The sequence below is a fragment of the Magnolia sinica genome, chromosome 14 (assembly GCF_029962835.1).
Source record: "Magnolia sinica isolate HGM2019 chromosome 14, MsV1, whole genome shotgun sequence".
In the NCBI taxonomy this organism is placed as follows: Eukaryota; Viridiplantae; Streptophyta; class Magnoliopsida; order Magnoliales; family Magnoliaceae; genus Magnolia; species Magnolia sinica.
The window spans coordinates 11,373,594-11,394,125 of record NC_080586.1 but is presented as its reverse complement, the minus strand read 5'-3'; the positions used below and the strand labels follow the sequence as shown (position 1 = coordinate 11,394,125).

General features: G+C 38.7%; 1 protein-coding gene across 4 annotated transcripts; it reads left to right on the top strand.

Moving 5' to 3' along the window:
• The first annotated feature begins 3,164 nt into the window (after nt 1–3,164).
• On the top strand, nt 3,165–9,630 carry LOC131225187 (probable polygalacturonase). 4 transcript variants are annotated; one of them, XM_058220655.1, is made up of 6 exons: nt 3,165–3,270; nt 5,250–5,573; nt 5,875–5,995; nt 6,133–6,307; nt 6,673–6,743; nt 8,525–9,630. In XM_058220655.1, the coding sequence occupies exons 1-6, from the start codon at nt 3,253–3,255 to the stop codon at nt 9,190–9,192; spliced, it is 1,377 nt and encodes a 458-aa protein (XP_058076638.1). In that variant the 5' UTR covers nt 3,165–3,252; the 3' UTR covers nt 9,193–9,630. The 4 variants fall into 4 exon arrangements, with proteins under 4 accessions (XP_058076638.1, XP_058076637.1, XP_058076635.1 ...); XM_058220654.1 differs by having other exon boundaries at nt 3,238–3,270; nt 5,238–5,573; XM_058220652.1 differs by lacking the exon at nt 3,165–3,270 and adding an exon at nt 3,369–3,558 and having other exon boundaries at nt 5,238–5,573.
• The last annotated feature ends 10,902 nt before the right edge of the window (nt 9,631–20,532 follow it).

The following is a 20,532-nucleotide window of genomic DNA, read 5'->3' as shown; positions in this document are numbered from 1 at the left end:
TCCTTTTTTCCAGCTTCTTTTAGGGCTTTGTCTAAAAAATAAAACCGGTACTAATACGTGGACCACATAAAGGAAATCATGGTCATTGAATGCCTACCATTAAAAACTTCTTAGGATTCACCGTACTGATTATTTTCCATCCAACTTCTTAATAAAGTTATATAGACACGAATGAAGGAAAAAAATATAAATGTTTAATGAGAGGAAATCAATCCCAGTCGTGCGGTCCACGTGAGGTTTGTATCTGCTTCATTTTTAAAACCATAACCGCCATAAAATAAGTCTGACAAGATGGACAGACAGCGTGAATATGCAACAGATACATCTCGGTGGGCCCCACGGTCAAGGACACCCACCTGGCTAGATCCGGGTCGCAGCTGATCCACGTTATTTCAAACGAACAGGATTCTGTGAAGCTTGACAGGAGAAGAATCTTTCATGGGTGGGTGGGGTGGGTGGGATGCCCTGTCCATCCGTTTTGAAAACTCATCTTAGGATATGATACAAAAAATGAAGCAGATTCTAAGTATCAGGTGGTCCATGATACAGGAAACAATGGTAATTGCACATTAAAAACTTCCAGTGAGCCACAAAAGTTTCCAATCAAGCAGTAATTTTTGTAGTCTCTTCGCTATGGTCTTTGTGATTAGGGGTGTACATAAAGTTTTTAATGGTGGGGATTTAATTATTACTGCTTCTGAATTTCATAATGCATGGACGGTGGGGATGTAAGGCATATACATTATAGTGGGATCCACCCAAACTGTTGCGTTTGTTACAACTTAAGTAAATCCAAGCCGTCCAGATCTGGGGTCCCATCAACTAAATGATCTGAACGCTAGACATTTTTTCTTTTCCTCTTTGGTTGGGTTTAGATCAAGCTACGGACTCGAATATAACTTTTCTTTTAAACCATCCATTCGATGGCCAGCAGATGTCCCCAGGATTGTCTGATCAATCTGAATTTTTAGTGGATGCTCCACGCACTTTGTGGCCTTGACTTTAACGGTCCTGATTTAGCTATTTGTACGTCACAAATAGCGGATGCTTTCGTCAAATACTCGCCATTTAGTAAATCGCCACGCGTCACGATGCCAAGCTGGCGTTTGGCCTCGACAATGAAATTTCCGAAGCAAAAGCTAAAATGCCGAAAATACCCTTTTTAGAGTTCTTTGGTAAGAATTTCGTTAGAACACCACGATTACGGATGCACAGTGAACACCGACGGTCGGTGCGCGCAAACATTTCAAACTGAGATTTCTCTACAAACGACGGTTTATTTTATTTTTAAATTCGTTCCCTCCCACCATTATATGTTGTGTGGGACATTTGTCTCACGGACTCTCAGTGCGCACCATCAGCCTTTCCAAAAATAAAGAACGTTGGCATTTTGTACGCATAGACAGTAAAAAGCAAGCTCATCCATTTCCCTCATTAATTTGTACCATCTAATCGATATGTCTCTTTCATGGCCCATTTTCTGTGGACCGTTCGCTATTATTTTTATTGAGCACTAAAAAAGTTTGGTACGTTCGGAATAATTGTATAAATAGGAACATTTCATCTATTGAGCCTCAACATGAATGGGGTGCACCACACAAAAACTCACCATATGATGATCATGGCCACTGGCAGAATGATCTATGATGATTGAAGATGGAGATATCCAAAAACATTTAATGGGTGTCTTCAATGGTCCAAAAATAGTCCAATCGACCGTTAGATCTTCTACCACGTAATATACTAGGTGGGCCATGCTGGATCAACCAAACGGACGGTAGTATCCATATGTTTTGTAACATGCGCCACGTGATGTAAACCAGCTTGATCTTTGAGCCAGGGCTTCTTCACGGTATCTTTTACTTGATGGACTGCTCAGATGTTTCACATATAAGCCATATTGGCACGTGTGATGGCGTCGCATGGACAGGCAGCGCATGCGAGTGGGGGATGGTAAACCTTAGCGCTGGTGTCAGTGGAATCTAACACGTGTCCTGGAAGGGTATTTCGGTCAAAGAAGTTACCGTGCGTGTGAATATGGAACTGCCAAAGAGGGGGCATGAATGACGGCAATACGAGTCTGTTCTGTCAAGTGAGTGAGTCCAGGCTAGCACTTGAGCTATGATTGAAGTGGGGCCCACCTTGTTCTGGCAACCCACATGCGTCTCGAGACCCCATGCACGCCACTTGTTTTTCTTAAACCCTTCCATCCCATCTTCAAAATGCTGACCACACATCCACCATCCACGTGGCATTAGGTTACACCAATCCTGCCGTCCAAGTCGTGGACCCGTCTCTGGATGGACCATATTCGAAAAAAAAATCACAGCAGTCGAATGTGTCTAACAATTCATTAGGCGTCTGTCAACGGACGGCTAGAAATAGAACGATCTCAACCCAGAAATTTAAGTGTAGAATCCGTTCCTTCAGATGGCTTTGATCGGTTTTGATTCTCTGGCCATGTTTTATTGGGATTGAATCCCACTATTTCAACGGTGGAAAATTCAATACACGAGTGCCACGTGTACGGTAGATGATTCGCTCCGATTTGAACTTGTATTAAATTGCCACCTTTTAGTCTCGCCCCTATTACTTATTCTCCTTTTATTATAAAATCGACATCTATACCCAATCAACTAAATGTACACCCCTTTTTACTACTTTTGACAATAAAACAATAAACATTTGTACTATAAAGTTACCAGTAGTAGAAAAATATGGATTGTTTTTCAGAAACAGGGTGTAAACATCACCTGCCGTTTACAATTCACCTATAGTAGAAAAATTGTCCGACTCTGTGTTAGTTTTCCACTATTTAAAAAGTGATTGTAACTGTATAACAGAACAAATTGAATAGATAAAGGAAATCCAGACCGTCCAAATATCTTATCAAACTATAGATTACTTACAAAAAATTTAACTGGATAGATATTAAAATTGTTATTTTCAAAATTAATGAAACTCATTTTTTCAGTTTAGTAATATATTTGATAATAAATTATCATTTCACATAATGCTCCATTGAAGCTGGGCCCACAATTTGGATGGACCAGATGAGTTTATACCATTGTCAAATGTGAGTAGTACCGAGTCACCACCATTTTGAAAATGGTGATAAACTAGCATTGGAGGATAAGAGAAAAATACGGAAACTCACCACCTTCTCTCTGTTTCTCCTTTCACCTTCCATGTAGAAATCAGAACATGGAGCCGTTTTGTTAGGAAATTCGGTGTCGGCAAGAGAGGTTTTAAATGCTAATTAGTAGCATGGTAATTACTAATTAATCATGATTTTATTTATCTAATTTTATTCTCTTTCACTTTCTTTTTATCTCATTGCATTGCATATATGTATGCATGAGAGCTGGCTTTTTTTAGAATTTTTTCTTTTCTTTTATTTCTTTTTTGTTTTATTTTTATAAATCAATTTCTCTCATATAAAAATAGCAGCTTCTTTGATTTGTTTTAGCTCCTCTCCTTGAGCTCTCTTCTTTGGGCTGCTGCACTTGGCTTTTTATGCTGTTGATTGTTGCAGGAGGGAAGCTCATGAAGAGGCTAGTAAGTACGTTGTTGAATGGTTGTCTGTGATTAATAGGATTTTTCAAGAGATGGGTTTTTCTTCTTCTTGCTGTTGGATGCTTGGGAAGTTTGTTTTTTGAGATGGGTTTTGTTTATTTTTATTTTTTGGGGTGTTTTTGTTTTGTATCTTTTACAATTGATGTTTTTGTTTTGGTCTTGTTTCTGGCTTCTTGATTGAATGTTTAGGTGTTTCTGGCTTTTTTATTTTTATTTTTCATTCTATTTGTATTATGGATTGTGGATTTTACTAATTCGTAGTGCCTTTTTTTTTTCTTTCTAGAAGTGGGTGTAATTGTTATAGTCATGTTCTTCTCCGGGTGATTGTAATTTAGGCTTTTGGATTGTTTTTTATTATTCTTTTATTTTTTGTTGATTGGATGTTGGGTGGATTGGAAACTCACCTGCGAAAAGCACTGACAAAGAAGCAGAGGAAGATGAGGAATTTGTTTTCTATCTGCTTCTTTGGACCTCTGAATTTTATGTTTGCATTTATTTGAATTTCCAGTCATTGGTTGTGTGGATTTTCTAAGTTTGGAGTGCTTTTCTGGGGGTGAGGCTTGTTTTCTAATCATGTTTTTCATTTAGTTCTCTTGTGATTGGGTTTTAGGTGGGTTCTATTTTGGACTGCCTCTCGAATCAGATGTTCTGTTAATCAAAATTCCTATGTTTTCTTTGCCTTTCCTGTTTTGAAATCTAAATTCCTGGATTTTTTTTTTCTTCTTCTTTTAGATCGACTTTTTGTGTTTTGAGATTCTTTTGGTTCTTTTAGCTTCTGGTTCACGGATATGAATTCTCGACTTTTTTTCAGCTTTTTTTTTTTTGTTAATGGTAACATTTGCAATTTTCTTTTTATGCGAAATTCCCAACTTGTATTTTTTATTTTGATTTTTTTAATTATACTTTAGGTGTTAATTTCATATCTGTTATTGCTTCTCAAATCCTCCTATCATGTACTCGACTCCAGTTTTGGTTTTCGCGCTCTCGTAGGTGCTGAGAGGCTGATTTCTACATTAACAGGCGTATTTAGAAATTCCTGTATTGGCCTAGATTAGAGGTTTTCGGGTGACCCATTTGATTTATTCCGCCGTCTATGTTTGAGAATATTGTATAAATTCATCTGCCTTCCCAAATTTGCACGGAGTTATCAACCACTGTCTATCCATCATTATGTGAATGAATGGTTCTTTGGTTCTTTATTTTGATCCTCTTGCTTTCCTTTTGTTATTCTTTTTATGGATTTCACTTCAAAAGTTTTCAGAATTTCTTATGAATTCAGTCAGATTCAAATTTGCACAGGAGAAAACCGGATTGATAAAACTGTTCCACTTGTCAGTCTACTGCATTTGCTTTTTTAAATTCCCAGTCTCTACTGAATTTGATGAAATTCAAACTAGCACATGATGAAAATTGGATTGAAAAAAATTGCTCTGATTGCTGGTTTTCAGAAGTTCTGTTCTCAACTCCTTATTTTCCTTCGATTTTGAAATTTTGCAATTATAATTGAATTGAGTATCATTTATCTTTTTCTAGTATTTGCATCAGTGGGCAAAGTATAATTGAATTGAATATCATTTATCTTTCTAGTATTTGCATCAATGGAATTTATTGCATATGCTTTGAAAATGGTAATTGCTTCTTGTTTTATCTCATCGTTGCAGTTGTTTCATCAGGTGGCACTGCTATTGCTTCTTGCCCTAAGTGATGGTGTTAAAGGCATTGAAGGAGAGAGCGATGTGCAATGCAAATACGGTAAAGATTTGACTTTGCTCCCGAGGCCTCACAGTGTCTCCATCTTGGAATTTGGGGCTGAAGGAGATGGGAAGACACTGAATACACTTGCATTCCAGAATGCCATCTTCTATCTTCGGTCGTTTGCCGACAAGGGCGGGGCTCAGCTCTATGTTCCAGCAGGCAGCTGGCTCACTGGAAGCTTTAATCTCATCAGTCATCTTACCCTCTTCTTGGAAAAAGATGCTGTCATCCTTGGAACTCAGGTCTTCTTCCACTCTCTATGGACTGTAGTTTTACTCATTCGGATTTTCTTTTACATTGCATTCTAATATAGCCCAATCAGTCGGTTTTTACATTGTTGACCTGTGTCTTTTATTCCTTTCCTGTTTGAAGAGCAATGTGAACTATTTCAAAAAATGTTGTTAGGGGCATTTTCCGATTTTGAAGCAAATGAGTTGGGTTAATTTCAACCTATTGCAAGAAGATTCTAATATCCAAGGTTAAAGTTCATAAGATCTCTAGCTTTTTAGATTGCTGAACTTTCTTTTTCCCATTCTCTTATAGGACTTATCTCTGTGGCCAGTCGTTGAACCCTTACCTTCATATGGTAGAGGGATTGAACTTCCAGGTGAACGGTATCGAAGCTTGATAAATGGACACCAGTTAAAGGATGTGGTTATAACAGGCATGATGCATATCTTCTCTACTTCTTTTAATCAAATTTCTAGTAAAACTGAATTGGAGATTTACATGGTTTCTTAGTTGGGGGATCTCATCTTTCCTTTAATTTTCTTCTTCTTTTTCTTTTCATTGATGGAACAGGTAATAATGGAACCATCGATGGTCAGGGTGCCGTTTGGTGGGAGTGGTCCAGTTCTCATTCATTGAACTATAGTCGCCCTCACCTTGTGGAGCTTGAGAACTCCACCGATATTGTCATTTCAAATCTGACTCTCTTGAATTCTCCTGCATGGAACATTCATCCAGTCTATTGCAGGTATGTTTTCTAAGGCTGTGTTTGAATGCCCATTCTTATTGAATACTTGTAATTTGAGTCAACAAGGAGTAAATGACCAAACTTTTTCTATCCTGTATGTTTCAATCACTACAATCTTGATTGCAATTTCAAATTCCCAGAATTGCAATTGGGTGTTCAGTTGTCATTATGGATTAAAAGATGCCACCCTGGGCTTAGTCATTCCTCTACCATGAATTGAATGAATTGCAATTTAGTTCATTTGAGCATCCAAATACACCCCGAATATGAATTCTTTCCATTTTTGTAAAATTCATGACTAGAAAATGTATGTTTCTCTGAGAAAGCTGAACATGGTCGAATTCATATTATTTCGATTAATGCAGCAATGTACAGGTTCAGAATGTAACGATCCATGCTCCTTCGGATTCTCCTTATACGAACGGCGTAGTCCCAGGTTGGTGCTAATTCGTTCACTTTTTATATTCTTATCCTCTGAACTTCTAATGCATCTACTGTTGAAACTTGCAATTGTGTTTTTTCTTTCCTTTCAATTTAAATGCATATTGTATTTCTAAGTGTTTTGTTGTTCATTTTAAGTTAACTATTCGAGATACAAGTGTGCTCGATTACAAACTTCCAATATATTTGATTGTGTCTTTGTGCAAGAAAAAACCCAAGGGTGTGAATCCATCCTCCCTACAATATTTGTAGCCCATAGGCTCTTATGGGTGCAATATTCATGCTCTTGTATAACCCAAAGTTCTTTCATGCGTTGGTTTGGTAGCCATACCATCTAACACAAATACACAATCCTAAAGATAGCTTCTTCCAATACAACTTTGTTATGTGAGGAGGAAAAACAGGTTAAATAGCTGTGGGTTTTGTTTGGATGATCAACTAAATTGAATTGCAATATTCAATTGAATCAACAGGAAATGACAAAAGTGAGGCTAGCCCACTCCATTCATGATGAGGGCCTACCCCCAAATTTTGACTAACGTCGTTTTAGGTCACTTTTAAAACACAGGGAATAGTTGTGGTATGGATCTAGAAGCCATTACAAGTTACGTTGGCCGGGATAAGGAAACAATATTGATGATACCCAGAAATGCAGGGAAACATGCAGAAAATGGTAGAATTTTTCAGTGAAACTTTAGGAGATGCTAAAATACACATATTTGTATATTTATGAATAAAAAAATTATAAAAAGAATGCATACGTGATAAGTTTCCATTTAATGGGAGCTTAAAAGCATATACTGTTGTAAGAAATCAATCCAATAGTAACCAAAATGAGTTCATATAATACAATACTGGTACCGTATAATAGCTAAAACATGTAAAAGTAAATGAACTCAAAAAACATACCTATCTGGCTATCCATATGTCCATCCAACCATCCATCCAACCATTCAACCATTCCATAACATATATACATCCATCCATCCATATACACACATACAAACATGCATTTCATTATACAACCGTGCGCCCATAAAAAAATTTGAAATTGAAATATTTAATGAACAATTTTTTGGCAATATCGATACATTGGTGATATTATCGAAATATTACCAATGCACTGGTAATACAAGTGATACTCGGAATTACATGGTAAAAAATATTGGCAATATTAATACAAAAGCTACAAGTGACACCTGGAATTTACAAGTCAAAAATTTTGGTGATATGGATACATCTGTGATTCATCGCTGATACTTGAAATTTCTGATATTACTAGTGTTATTAGTATCTCAAAAAAGTGTTATCGGTATTGCCGAGCTGGAGATACGTATAATATCAGGGATATTATCATAATTTTGGGGATATTTTGAACAATGCTTACAACACAGATGTCACAGACCCCAAATCCTTATAAATTCATAGAAGAGAATTTACTAAAGGCTGGCGTTACATGAATGTAACCAAAATTTACCTTTTTTGGTTGAATTTGGTTATTAGGTTTGAAATGATTAAGATGCATTTGGTTGCACCAAATATCATGAAAATTTGTGATATTTTGCACTAAATTTAACTGACGAATTACCATATTTCATGATTTTTGGTGCAACCAAGCGCAACGCACCCTAAACTGTTGAACTCATCTTGATTTCATGAATTCCGTTCTTCTATACTTGTTACCCATTTTGATATCTACTTTTCATGTATGATCCATGAAGAGGAGAGTTTTATTATTTAATCTGCTATTGTAACACACTCACTGTCTCTTTTTAGATTCGTCTTCTGATGTATGCATCAAGGACTCCTACATTAGTGTTGGACATGATGCCATCTCACTTAAGAGCGGATGGGATGAGTACGGCATTGCTTTCGCGAAGCCCACTTTGAACGTCCACATCGTTAATGTCTATCTACATACCACTTTCGGCTCTGCGCTTGCCTTTGGCAGTGAGATGTCCGGCGGCATTTCGGACATACATGCCGAACACCTCCATATCCGAGATTCTTTCACTGGCATCAAAGTAAAGACCACCCAAGGCAGAGGCGGTTATATTAAAGATATTGCCATAACAAACGTTGAAATGGAAGATGTTCACATGGCACTTGCACTCACAGGCCATTGCGGTGGCCACCCTGACGACCATTTTGATCCCGGCGCTTATCCGAACATCACAAGCATCACTGTGAAGAATGTGATTGGTACAAATATTTCCATTGCCGGAAACCTCACAGGAATCCATCAAGCTCCGTTCACCGCCATCTGCCTCTCAAATATTTCCTTATCCATCAAATCCGAGTCGTCCGCATCTTGGGTATGTTCCGACGTGTCGGGATTCTCGCAGTCAGTGTCCCCAGAGCCATGTTCCAATCTCCAAACTCCAGATTCTTCATCCATTTGTTTTTCTCTCCTATATCCAAATGGCCATGCAGAAGCCTTATGAAATCTTCCATACTGCTATTCATTTCATCCCTTTGTGTACAATTGAGAGACTAGGAGTCTTCCAACTCCATCTTGAAACCATCAGTTGAGATCCGCACCGTCCGATTCTTTTCGAATAAAAATCCGAAACACCATTTCCAATTCATATCCCGCTTCTTCCGTCGGAACGGTTTACGTCCGAAAATGACATTGTGCTTACATGTACAGCTCCATTTCTTTCATTCATGTGTAAGGAAAAATTTTGGTAGTGTTTGGGACACTCAGGTGATTGATTTTGCACTTCTTTTCATCAATTATTATCAATGTACATTGTCCGGCGTGGTTGCCTGTGGCGGAATATTAGGTGGAGATGTGGATTATGTATGCGTCGTAGAGACATGGGATTGAAATAAAAGTGTGGTTCTTAAATTATTAGAGATAACCTTGTTTTTGCTGTTTTTATTGTTCTTGTTGTTGGTGCAACCTTAACTCAAAAGCTTGACTTCCAAGTCGAACTCATTTCAAAAACTCGAACTCAAACTCAAACTTGGCTCGAAAGTTCGAGCTCGAACTCAGCTTGATCTGGCCTGAGCTGCTGACTGAGCCAAGTCGAGCTGGCCAAATGGGTTCGACTCGGTGTCCAGCTTTAGAACTCGAACTTGGCTCATTCTGGCCCGAGCTGCTGACTAAGCTGATTCGACCTGGCCAAACTCAAACTCAGCTCAAAAGTTCGAGCATAACTCAGCTCGTTCTGGCCTAAGCTGCTGACTGAGCTGAGTCGAGCTGGCCAAACGGGCTCGATCACTGAGCCGAACTTGAGCTGGGGGCAGCATCTGATTGATCCGAGCCGAGCCCAACTCAACTCGGTTTGACTAGGTGTCCAGCTCTAGAACTGTTGTTGCTGTAGTTACTGTTGTGGTCACTTGACTGTTGTGGCTGTTGTTATTGTTGTGGTCACTTGAATGGGTCTGCTATATTTTCCATTTGCATTTGTTGGACACCATCAAGCATGTCCTATATCCAAAGGCATGCATAGAACACATTCGAGTCTCTGTCTTGACTGCTACTCCTTCTCTGGCTGCCAGTACGTGGGCCTCTGATCAACTGCACACTTCTTTCATGTGTGAAACTTATCGCCCGTTCAATGAAGACTGGATAAGGGACGTGGGACCCACCTCTGGTCACCCATCCTACGGTGTCGGAGATTCACCCACAGCGAACCTTTAATGCAAATGGTATTGTTTGTGCATGCGTAGTACGATGAGTTTGGCTGTGGTGCGCTTCTTTCATGGGCTAACCTTTTCGTTGTGGTAAATTTCTTGAAAATTATCAACCGCTCAATACAGTGACGTGTCCCATCTCTGGTCACCCATTATTCGGTGTTGGAGATTCAACTACAGCGAGCTATTAATGCACATGGGATTGTTTGTTTGCATGTGCATTATGAGCAGTTTGGCTGTGGTATCACGTGGAAATGTGCCGTGCACCCATTCCACACGCGCTGATGTGGACATGCAAGGCTGTCCTGTTTGGAATGGACGATTACCTAGGTGGGATGAAGAGGAATCGGATTGGCTACTCCCCCCCTTACACCAGCCTCTGTGGGCCCCACCATGATGTATGTGTTTCATCCATGCCGTCCATCTATATTTTTATAGATCATTTTACAGTAAGAGACCAAAAATGAGGTATGTCCTAATCTCAAATGGACCACATTACAGGAAACAGTGTTGAATGAGCGTCGACCATTAAAAACATTTTGGGGGCAATAGAAGTTTTGGATCAAGGTGATTTTTGTTTTTTCCCTTAATCTGGGCCTGTATGACCTAATCAACAGATTGGATTTCAAATAAACAGTAGAGTGGGCCTTAGGAGGATTTTAATGGTGGGTATCCAATCACTATTTTTTTTCATGTGTTGTGGCCCACCTGAGATTTTTATCCCTCTCATTTTTGGGATCAAGCACTAAAATGATTAGTAAAAATGGATGAACGGAATGGATGAACACACATACATCATGGTGGGGCCCATAGAACACCGACCATCAGCCACGGGGCCGGTGGCAGGGGGAGTAGCCAATCCGTTTCCGGATGAAGAGGCATCAACGTAATTAGTTCCATGACGCAAGGATGTGTGTTGTTCGGATGCGGATTGGCTGGTGTACCACACACCACCAATCTGAATGGTGTGTTGACGTCACCAGGTTCTTGGTTCCATCATGATGTAGGTGTTATATCCAAACCGTCCATCCATTTGCAGAGCTAAGGCTGAAAAATAAGATATATCCAAAGATCAAGTGGACCATACTGTAAAAAGCAGTCGGGGATTGAACGTCTACCATTGAAATCCTCTCCGGGTCATAAAAGTTTTTGATCAATATGATATTTGTTTTTCATCTTCATCCGTCGTTGTGACATTATAAAAAGATTGGATGGAAAATAAACCTTACGAGGCCCTACGAATGTTTTAACGGTGAGAATCATTGTCGTCACTTCTATTTTTTGTGTGGTCCACTTGAGCTTTGGATATGACTCATTTTTGGGCTTATACTCTAAAATGATCTCAAAAAATGGATGAACGGTGTTGATATAATAAATATATCATTGTGGGCCCATGTTACTTTGATCTCCTATGGACCGTTCGTACAACTCGGAGCTCGAGGAGCGTCAGCTATCACGTACCCACACCAGCCAGGTCGGTGGTGTGTGGTATACCAGCCAATCCGCTTCCGTGTTGTTCGGTCCTGACTACGCAGCCCACAGGCTTGTGAACCAGGCCATTGTTTTGATGGGCGCCACTATGAATGGACCATGCACATAAATCGTCTAGTAGTATATCAACTGTTTGGGTAGTCGGATCCATCTAATTTGGGAAATTTTTGCGGGATAGATCTTCCAAGGTGGGACTCATGAGATTGAACGGTCTGGATCAACGATTGGACCCCATCATACTACTTTAATAATTTTCTTTTAATTATTATAACCGTAGTGGTTAAAGCAACGACATTATCCGTCCAGAAACAATGATCCAATGTAGGGTTTTTAGACTGATGATTAGGCTATTGTCATATGGTGGGACCACCACCGATCATCACCTGTCGCAGATCTAACAAATGAACGGTCAAAACAAAACAGCTGTTCGCTCTGATGGGCTTTCTGTGCGAGTGTACTTACGCTCGCTGCATTTGAGATATTGGGGGATCGAGCTATCAACTTCACGAGGGCAGGTGCTGTCTGCCAGACAAAACAGCGGAGAAGGATAAAAGATTCGAATCCGAGGACCGTCGCTTTCTATCAAAATCACGCCAGGTGGACAGATCTATCTGCACGGAAACTTTGTGGGGTCCACCATGATGTATGTGTCTTATCCATGCCGTCAATCCGATTCTCTAGCTCATTTTAGGGCATTTCTCCAAAGATGCATATCCAGACTCATGTGGACCATACACCTGAAACAATGGGAATTGAACGCCTATGTTTAAAAATTCTTTGGGGCCAAAGAAGTTTTGGAAAAAGCTTATATTTGTGCTTTCCCTTCATCCATGTCTACGTGACCTTATGAACGTTTTGGATTACAATTAAACATTACCGTGTGGCCTGGAAGGTCATTATCCTTACTGTTTACTGTGGTGTGGTCCACTTGATATTTGATAATGCTATAATTTTTGGATCATGCCCTAAAATGATATGAAAAAACGGATGGACGGCGTGGATAGGAAAAATTCATCATGTGTGGCCCCACAGGGTTTACTCAGTACGCAATCCGCGTCCTATCCGCACATAGGAAGATTGAGTGTACTCGCACCTCGAGATGGACGTCCCGCATCTCGTCCTATGCTTCCATTTGGCATACTTATGATAGATCTCTGCCGTTCAGAAGGAATTTCCGCTGTGCATGTTCTCGGAGAATTTTTGTGCTGTCATTAGGCAGATCGAATATATACGAGATCAATGGACGGTTGAAACAATGAATGACAATACGTAGTATATGCATAGGAACAGGTCTGATATATTTACGAGGAATTTTCATGGTGATAAAAACCTGATGAACGGTCCGGATCTCACAGAACATATCCAAGTTGGAATTTATGCTGTGAAGCACGCGTCCATCTCAGGTGAGCGCGTACACTTGGAATCCCTGGTTTTGCACGGATGCACAGTTGGCTTCCGGTAATTGGTTTTAACCTTGAGAGAGACTTTAGACTCCGGTAGCGTGATGGGATGATACGCAGGCACGTAGAAATTAATAAGAAATTGCACACGTGGCATACCATTAGGTCAAATTAAGCTGTCCAAATTATTGGCCCTGTTACGTTCATTTGATTATGTGGTTATCGGATTTTTCAACATTTATTGGACAGTTTCAAATGAAAAGTATCCAACGGTCCTATTTCAACAAACAAGTGTCCATGAATCAGAAGTTATTTTTCTATAAAAAAATTTGATTTTGTGTACTTTACTCATTAACGATATGGCCCATAATTTGGTCGGTTTACATTGAGTTAATGGAAGCGACATGTACGGTTTCACGGTGCCTGCGTATCAAGCATGCGCTGCCAGAGTATCAAATAACAACCCGTTTTTCACGTCTGTGCTGTATCAGTGCGGAACAACCTCGATCTAATTAAGAAATTTGATACTCTGGCGGAGTAGGAGTATGACCCTCCATACACGACACACGTATATCATATCCGAATTGTTCAAACAGTGGGACCACTTTAAATGAGTCATTAAAAAAAAAAGATCACATTAAAATTTTTAATGTAGCTGCGTGAATAGTGGCCCTTAAATGGACGGTTAAAATAAAACAGTCCACATTCCAAATTCAAGAAACAGTCATCCAGGTCAGGCTGTATAATCAATCTTTTCTGTAATATGATCCATCTACAGTGGATAACACAAGTTAGATGGTCTGGATTGTGCTGCGTGAGTGTAACAGGTGTTTTTAAGTGCATGAGCATGAATGGCATGTGCGAGAGTATTATCAAATAATTACTCTTAAAATAATGTCACTGCTGTCATTATCAAGTAAGCTTGATTCTTCGGCTTCTTCTACCTTTCGTCTTTTTTAAAGCTTGTTTTATTTGATGGGAGTCAGTAGATTTTTGTGCCGTCCATCAGGTGGCTACTGACACATGCATATATTTCTATTCATTATCTTATATTATATTGAGATTTTTTAATGTTTGAATTTATACACACTGTAGACACACAACCTGAGTGCTAGACACTGTTCTTAGCCGGCTTTCTGACCTCTAAGTGAAATCACCTTTCGAATCAAATACCACCGTCCAAACATTCGACAAATTTAAAGGGACTCTTCAATCATCTCTAAACCTGACCATATGGACTCGATTCAAAGATCACCAACCCCTGGTCACGCCCTAAAGCCCCTTGGGTCTTTACTTTTGAAACTTGCAGTATTAATACACGGGGATAAAATTGCACTTGTCTAGCCAAAAAACCATTAAAAATCCATCAAGCAAATTCGCTTAGGCCAAGGACTTACTTCGGAAGAAAACCAACGTGCCGGATCCTCTGATCTTCGGCCATCTAAACTAGAAAAGACCTTAAATGTTGAAAGGAAAGAAGGAGAAGCACGCAGCCTAGAATGGGAGAAATCAAACTGTCAACCGACGGATAGCTGGCACCGCAATTTTTCTTCACCCGGAGATTTTGATTCTCCCCAACGGATCCTTCATAGTGAAAATGTGCCAAGGGTTCGTCGGCTTTTTATTGGTTGACGGTTTCTAAGCCTGAAAATTCATGCCCCAAGCGCTCGGCCAAGAGAGGACGGATGTGAAACATTAGAGAGGGAGGTCAGAGGGAGAAAAGACAACACATTCGTTAGGCGGCAGGCCGAAAAAAGATTCGAGTGAGCCACAGGAAATCCCTTCCTAGCCTAGCCCGCTCTGCCACTTAGTATACTTCAAAAAACAAACTTACCTATACCTAGACTCTATCTCCTTCTAAGCTAACATATAAAAGTCAACTCATCAGAAGAAGTTAGTATGAGGCTTAATCTATATGCGGAATAGGCCCACAGATTTGTCTGTGTATGGGACATGGCGATCAGGGGTCTAATAGCTTACCTAGCTGAGATGTCGCCATAGAAGCCGGATAAGAATACCAGAATACCTGTATAGCTTAGGATCTTCCTCTCCTTCACACTCTTTCTGCAATTCACATGATGAGACTCGAATTTCTGTTGTAGTGTGGGATCGGGGACCCAACTCTCTTTTATAAAATCTATGGAAAGAGAGTTTGAAACCCATCACAACTCTCTCTCCCACGCTCCACATTGTAGCATTCTAGTACAACTCAAATTGCTGTATGCGTAAGACAGCTATAGCATTCCAGCCCTAGTACGCAAAACTGCGCAGATAGACTGCGCAGCGCATCACCTGAAGTGGGGCCCACTGGTCTACTCAATCATCTAGTCCAACTGAATGACAATCCAGACCGTTGATCAGTAAGGCCCACTAAACAAAGTTCTTACAGTTAGTCTTAAAATAACTGTTTGAAATTAAAATAATAATGGTTGGACTAATCATGTATTTCATCACATGCAGACTTTTCTGGGTGCCTAGTCTCCTTAGGGCGTATCTTAGAGTACTTTTCCGGGATGCTAGTTTTCCTTAGGCGTTCTCGTTGTCTGATATTTTCCGAGTGTCTAGTTGTCCTTAGGGCATACTTTTGAGTACTTTTCTGAGTGGATAGTTCTCATCGGATAACCTTTTTGCTAGCTGGATATGCATCCCTAGGTCTGTGAGCGTGTGCATGCATTCATTCATTTAAACAAGATTTCTCAAATGTTTCGTACAATGTAAACTATTATTTCTATTTGATACCTAATGTGACAATGTGTAATCTTGAGGGAAGTTCGCACTAAGCTAGCAATTCATTCTTGGAGTATATAACCGTACAGGTAATGCACGTGTTTTAAATGATACTCATGTTCAGATTGATAAAGAGTTTGATACAAATATCATGGATGTATGATCATACATACTCAAGAGAAGTTGCGTGATTGTGCAGCTCAAGCTTATATGCATTTATTTCTGTTTCATATGTTAAACCATTTATTTTTTGTAATTATTAGCATTGAGACATTAGTTTGTATAAGCCCCATGTGCAGTCGCTTATATCTTTGAACACTTATGAAGAATTTTCTTTATGTTTGGTTTGTTCCTCTTCTGCTAAATTGTTAACTCTGAAAAGGAAAAAAAATATACGCTTAATTTAGGCTATCTTTGAAGGTTAACACTCGAATTTTTAGAAAATGAATAGTATACTTGAGTTTTGAGAAATGGGGCGTTGTATCATTTCTCTTAATGCAAAACTTAAAGAAATGCAATAAAGAGAGGAAAAGAAGAACTTTGTTACTATAATTTGGATTAAGAATACATATGCTGAAAAAAGAAGAAGAAAAAGAGATAGCTTTGGGATTCACTCACCCAAGGGTTGGAGAATCACTTACCCAAGAAAGGATGGCTTATATATGGACTCACTTACCCAACAATGAATATTTTGGGTACTCAGTCACTCAAGGGTTGGGGAGTTACTCACCCAACTAGAGAAGAATTAATCAACTCACAAATACGGAACTTGTAGAAAAGAAAATTTGAATGCCCTTTTCTCATGGAATGACTACTAAATGTATAAAAGGAAAATTTGACTATGATATAGTGCTTCTTTGTGTACCAGCTTCTTGCTATACCAGGGGCTGCTTCAATCTCTCTCTCTCTCTCTCTCTCTCTCTCTCTCTCTCTCTCTCTCTCTCTATATATATATATATATAAAACTTATGCTTGAGTTTAGCTTGGTAATTCTTTTCCACATTCTTTTATTAAGATCCTAACTTATTCTTCCATCAGACGAGATATTTAGTGTATGCATCTTGCCCTATATTCACGGACCATCGGTAGAATATTGCTAAGTTATGGAAGCACCAATCTCATTTTAATAATCGATTTTGAGGATGACCACTCTACATTTGCTTTAAGTTTCTCTCATACTTTGATACTTTAGAATGAGACGATGTAGTCCAAAAAGATTATATAGTCAACCATGAATTAATATTTTTTATGTTGACATATTCATTTTCTTTACATAAAACACATAATCAATGGTCTTTGGGTGCTCGAGTAGTGGTCAAAACTCAACAAATAACAAGAATTTTATTTTCATTTGATCCGCTTATCCTTGTTATAAGTCAGTGTGTGATTATTAAATTTCATGTGTTCTTTGTTCACTCTGACTTTATTTGCTTTGGTCATTTTATTGAACACTTTATGTGCACCTTTCATCATAAATCAGCTTATCATCATTAAATTTCATACGGCGCCCTTCATTTACTCTACATTCATTTGGTTCAATCTTTTCATCAAATACTTCATAAGTATCTTCGCTATAAATCGGCTCATCATCATTATCAAATTTTATGTGGTCTTTGTTGCCTTCATTCGATTTGATAATTTCATCAGAAACTTTATTGACATCTTCATCGTAAATCGGAATACTTATAGGGGCTTGTATGGGAATTCTTCATAAAATCTCCTTGATCATGCGCTGTAAATTACTGTTGGCATGCCTCAATTCTTCAATTTCTTTGTGGAGTTGGGTATCTTGAATTGAAGTTGTTTGTTTGGCCCGATTTTCTCTTTTTTTTTGCCATATAAAATCAAGTCCAATCCAAGAACCTAACTTACTCTAATACCACTTGATGTAGAACTTGAAGAAATGCAATAAAGAGAATGGAAGCAAAGCTTTGTTGCTATAATTTGGATCGAGATCAAATACATATGTCGAATAAAAAGAAAAAAAAAATGAGATAACTCAAGGATTAACTCATTCAAAGGGTTGGGAAATCACTCATCCAACAAGGAATAACTTGGGGACTTGCTCACTTGAGGCCCGAGGGGTTGGGGACTCAATCACCAAGGGTTGGAGAATCACTCACCCAATAAGAGAAATCACTTAACTCATAAACAAAAAGCTCATAGAATAAATCTTTTGAATGCATTTTCTCATGAAATAACTAATAAGAGGAAAACTTAAGTATGATATAGTGCTTCTTGGTGTACTAAGGGCTGAATCATCCTTTAATTTCTAACAAGCAGGATCCATGTTTAAGTAATCCAGACCATTTTTTAATTTTTTTTTTATTAAATCTAACCATCGATGGAGCATGCCCCCCAAAAATCGCCCCAATTAGAAGATCACAAAAACCAATAAGAGAGCTTTTCAATTAAATATGGACCATTTTTGTACTTTTTAAAAAATTGTCTATCCACCTGTTGCAAATTGATAGTCTAATATTGTCCCATAGAGGACATTTTTGAGGTATTGTCCATCTACAGTGACATAGAACAGACCAATGGTCTAGATCAACCCACCATCGATCCATCCCACTTGCCAACTCTGCACAAATGTGGGCCATGTATATATCATGCAATAGCCAACATTTAAAGGAAAAGCCCATTAATCAGAAGTATGGGATTGTCCAAATCGTGTGGTTTTTGTAGTGCGACCATCCATGGTAAGGCCCACTGGATGTGTACGGTGGTGAGTGAAAAAATGTAAATGTAAATGAAAATTATTGTACCAGCCCACACATTAAATTATGTAAAAGCAAGTAGATCTTATATGATATCATACAAATATATAATTTTTAGAAGGCAACCTGTCATTGTTTTGGTGGATAGGCTGTTCCAATCTGTCTGTATAAGTTTCTCTTTGTTTTATTTATTCTGTGAGTAGTTTCTAATCAGAAGAAAGATTGAGTTGAAGTCCACAAAACCAATTTTTCAGGTGGTCCACATCACCACAAGTCCCTGATGATCTGGCGGCTCTCAAAGCCATCACCAAGTCAATCCAACCGCTATCTGATCAGATTCGAATGTGTTTGGATTGTGGCCCACTAATGTTCGGTATCACCGATTCACACGTGTACACGTCAGCTAATGCACAAGCCATCACATATGCTAACATGGCAGATTGGTGGAATAATATCCACTCCATCCATCCATCAGCTGGACCTAACCATGCAGATGTTACTGTTTGAAGATTGGTCCATCCAGTAGGTTTGCCATAATATTAGAAATAATTTGACGGGTTAGAAAATATCAGCTGATTTTTTCACAACCGTGCATTTGTTTAGCTAATCGTGGTCCATCTGATAAGTGGGTGGACCTTATTCTCAGGATAGGGAATCTACGTAGTGGTATCATTCTGATGGATGGCTTAGATATTGCACTTATCTGCTATGTGTGGTGGCATGTGCATTAACTGACTTGTACATGTGTGATGTGAGCAAAGCTCTTAAAAATATAACCAGCAATTTTTATTTTATTTTATTTTTTTTATTTATTTTTTTATTATTATATATATTTTTTGAGTTAGCTTGTTAGTACACACCCATGTCAGAAATATAACCAGCAATTTATATAGATTATGGTAGATATTAACTATGGTTTCTAATATAGAGTGGATATTAACTAAAATGAGATGAACTCATTTTTACGTGGCAACCAAACATGCCCAACAAGAATAAAAATGAACATTAATGGATATTTTATAATCTTTCAACTGAAACATTATTATTATTATTCCAAGGAGACCTTCGGGTCTCAGTTTTGTGAGTCTAGCTTCTATTTTGATTTTACTTGTTTTTCTAGTTGCACAGGGAAACTTGGACAATTCAAATCATTGATCCAAGTCGTCCATTAGGTTCAGCAGACATTTCATGGACCAATACATTCAACGGTTTGCCTCTTTTTTGTCTCTCTCTCTCTCTCTCTAGTCATCCATTTTCCAAGCCATGGATCAAATGGTTCGAATTTTCTAGCAAATGCAGTTGTTTAGAAGCATAAAGTAATTCATAATGGTTCCCAAGGAATAGATGGCCCAAATTGTTGGTTGGGGCTATTTTTCAGTAATGATGTTGACGGTCCATTTTAAAGGGCATTGATCAGTGTGATTTTTACATGGTAGCCCAAGAAAAGTATTTGGACTGTTGGACAGTCTAGACTGATGGAATGGCTTGTCTACGTGTCACCTGATGCAATTAGGGGTGTAGCTTGACAATTAATGTGCAACATATGCTGAGAGGGGAAAGTAGCCAAGTGGGAGAGAGGTAGGAAAGAAAAGGAGGAGGGTGTTAGCAACATCCATAGAGTATCTTGTCTCAACCTACACGCAGAGAGAAAAATGTGAGCTTTTCACGTAAAGAGAGTGGTATATACTGTAGAAAAAGATTGTCATGTACAAGGTATGACCCATGCATATAGAGAGAGAATGAGTGTTGTTAATTTATTTATTTTTAATTAATTTTAATTTTAAATTTCAAATGTCAACCTTAC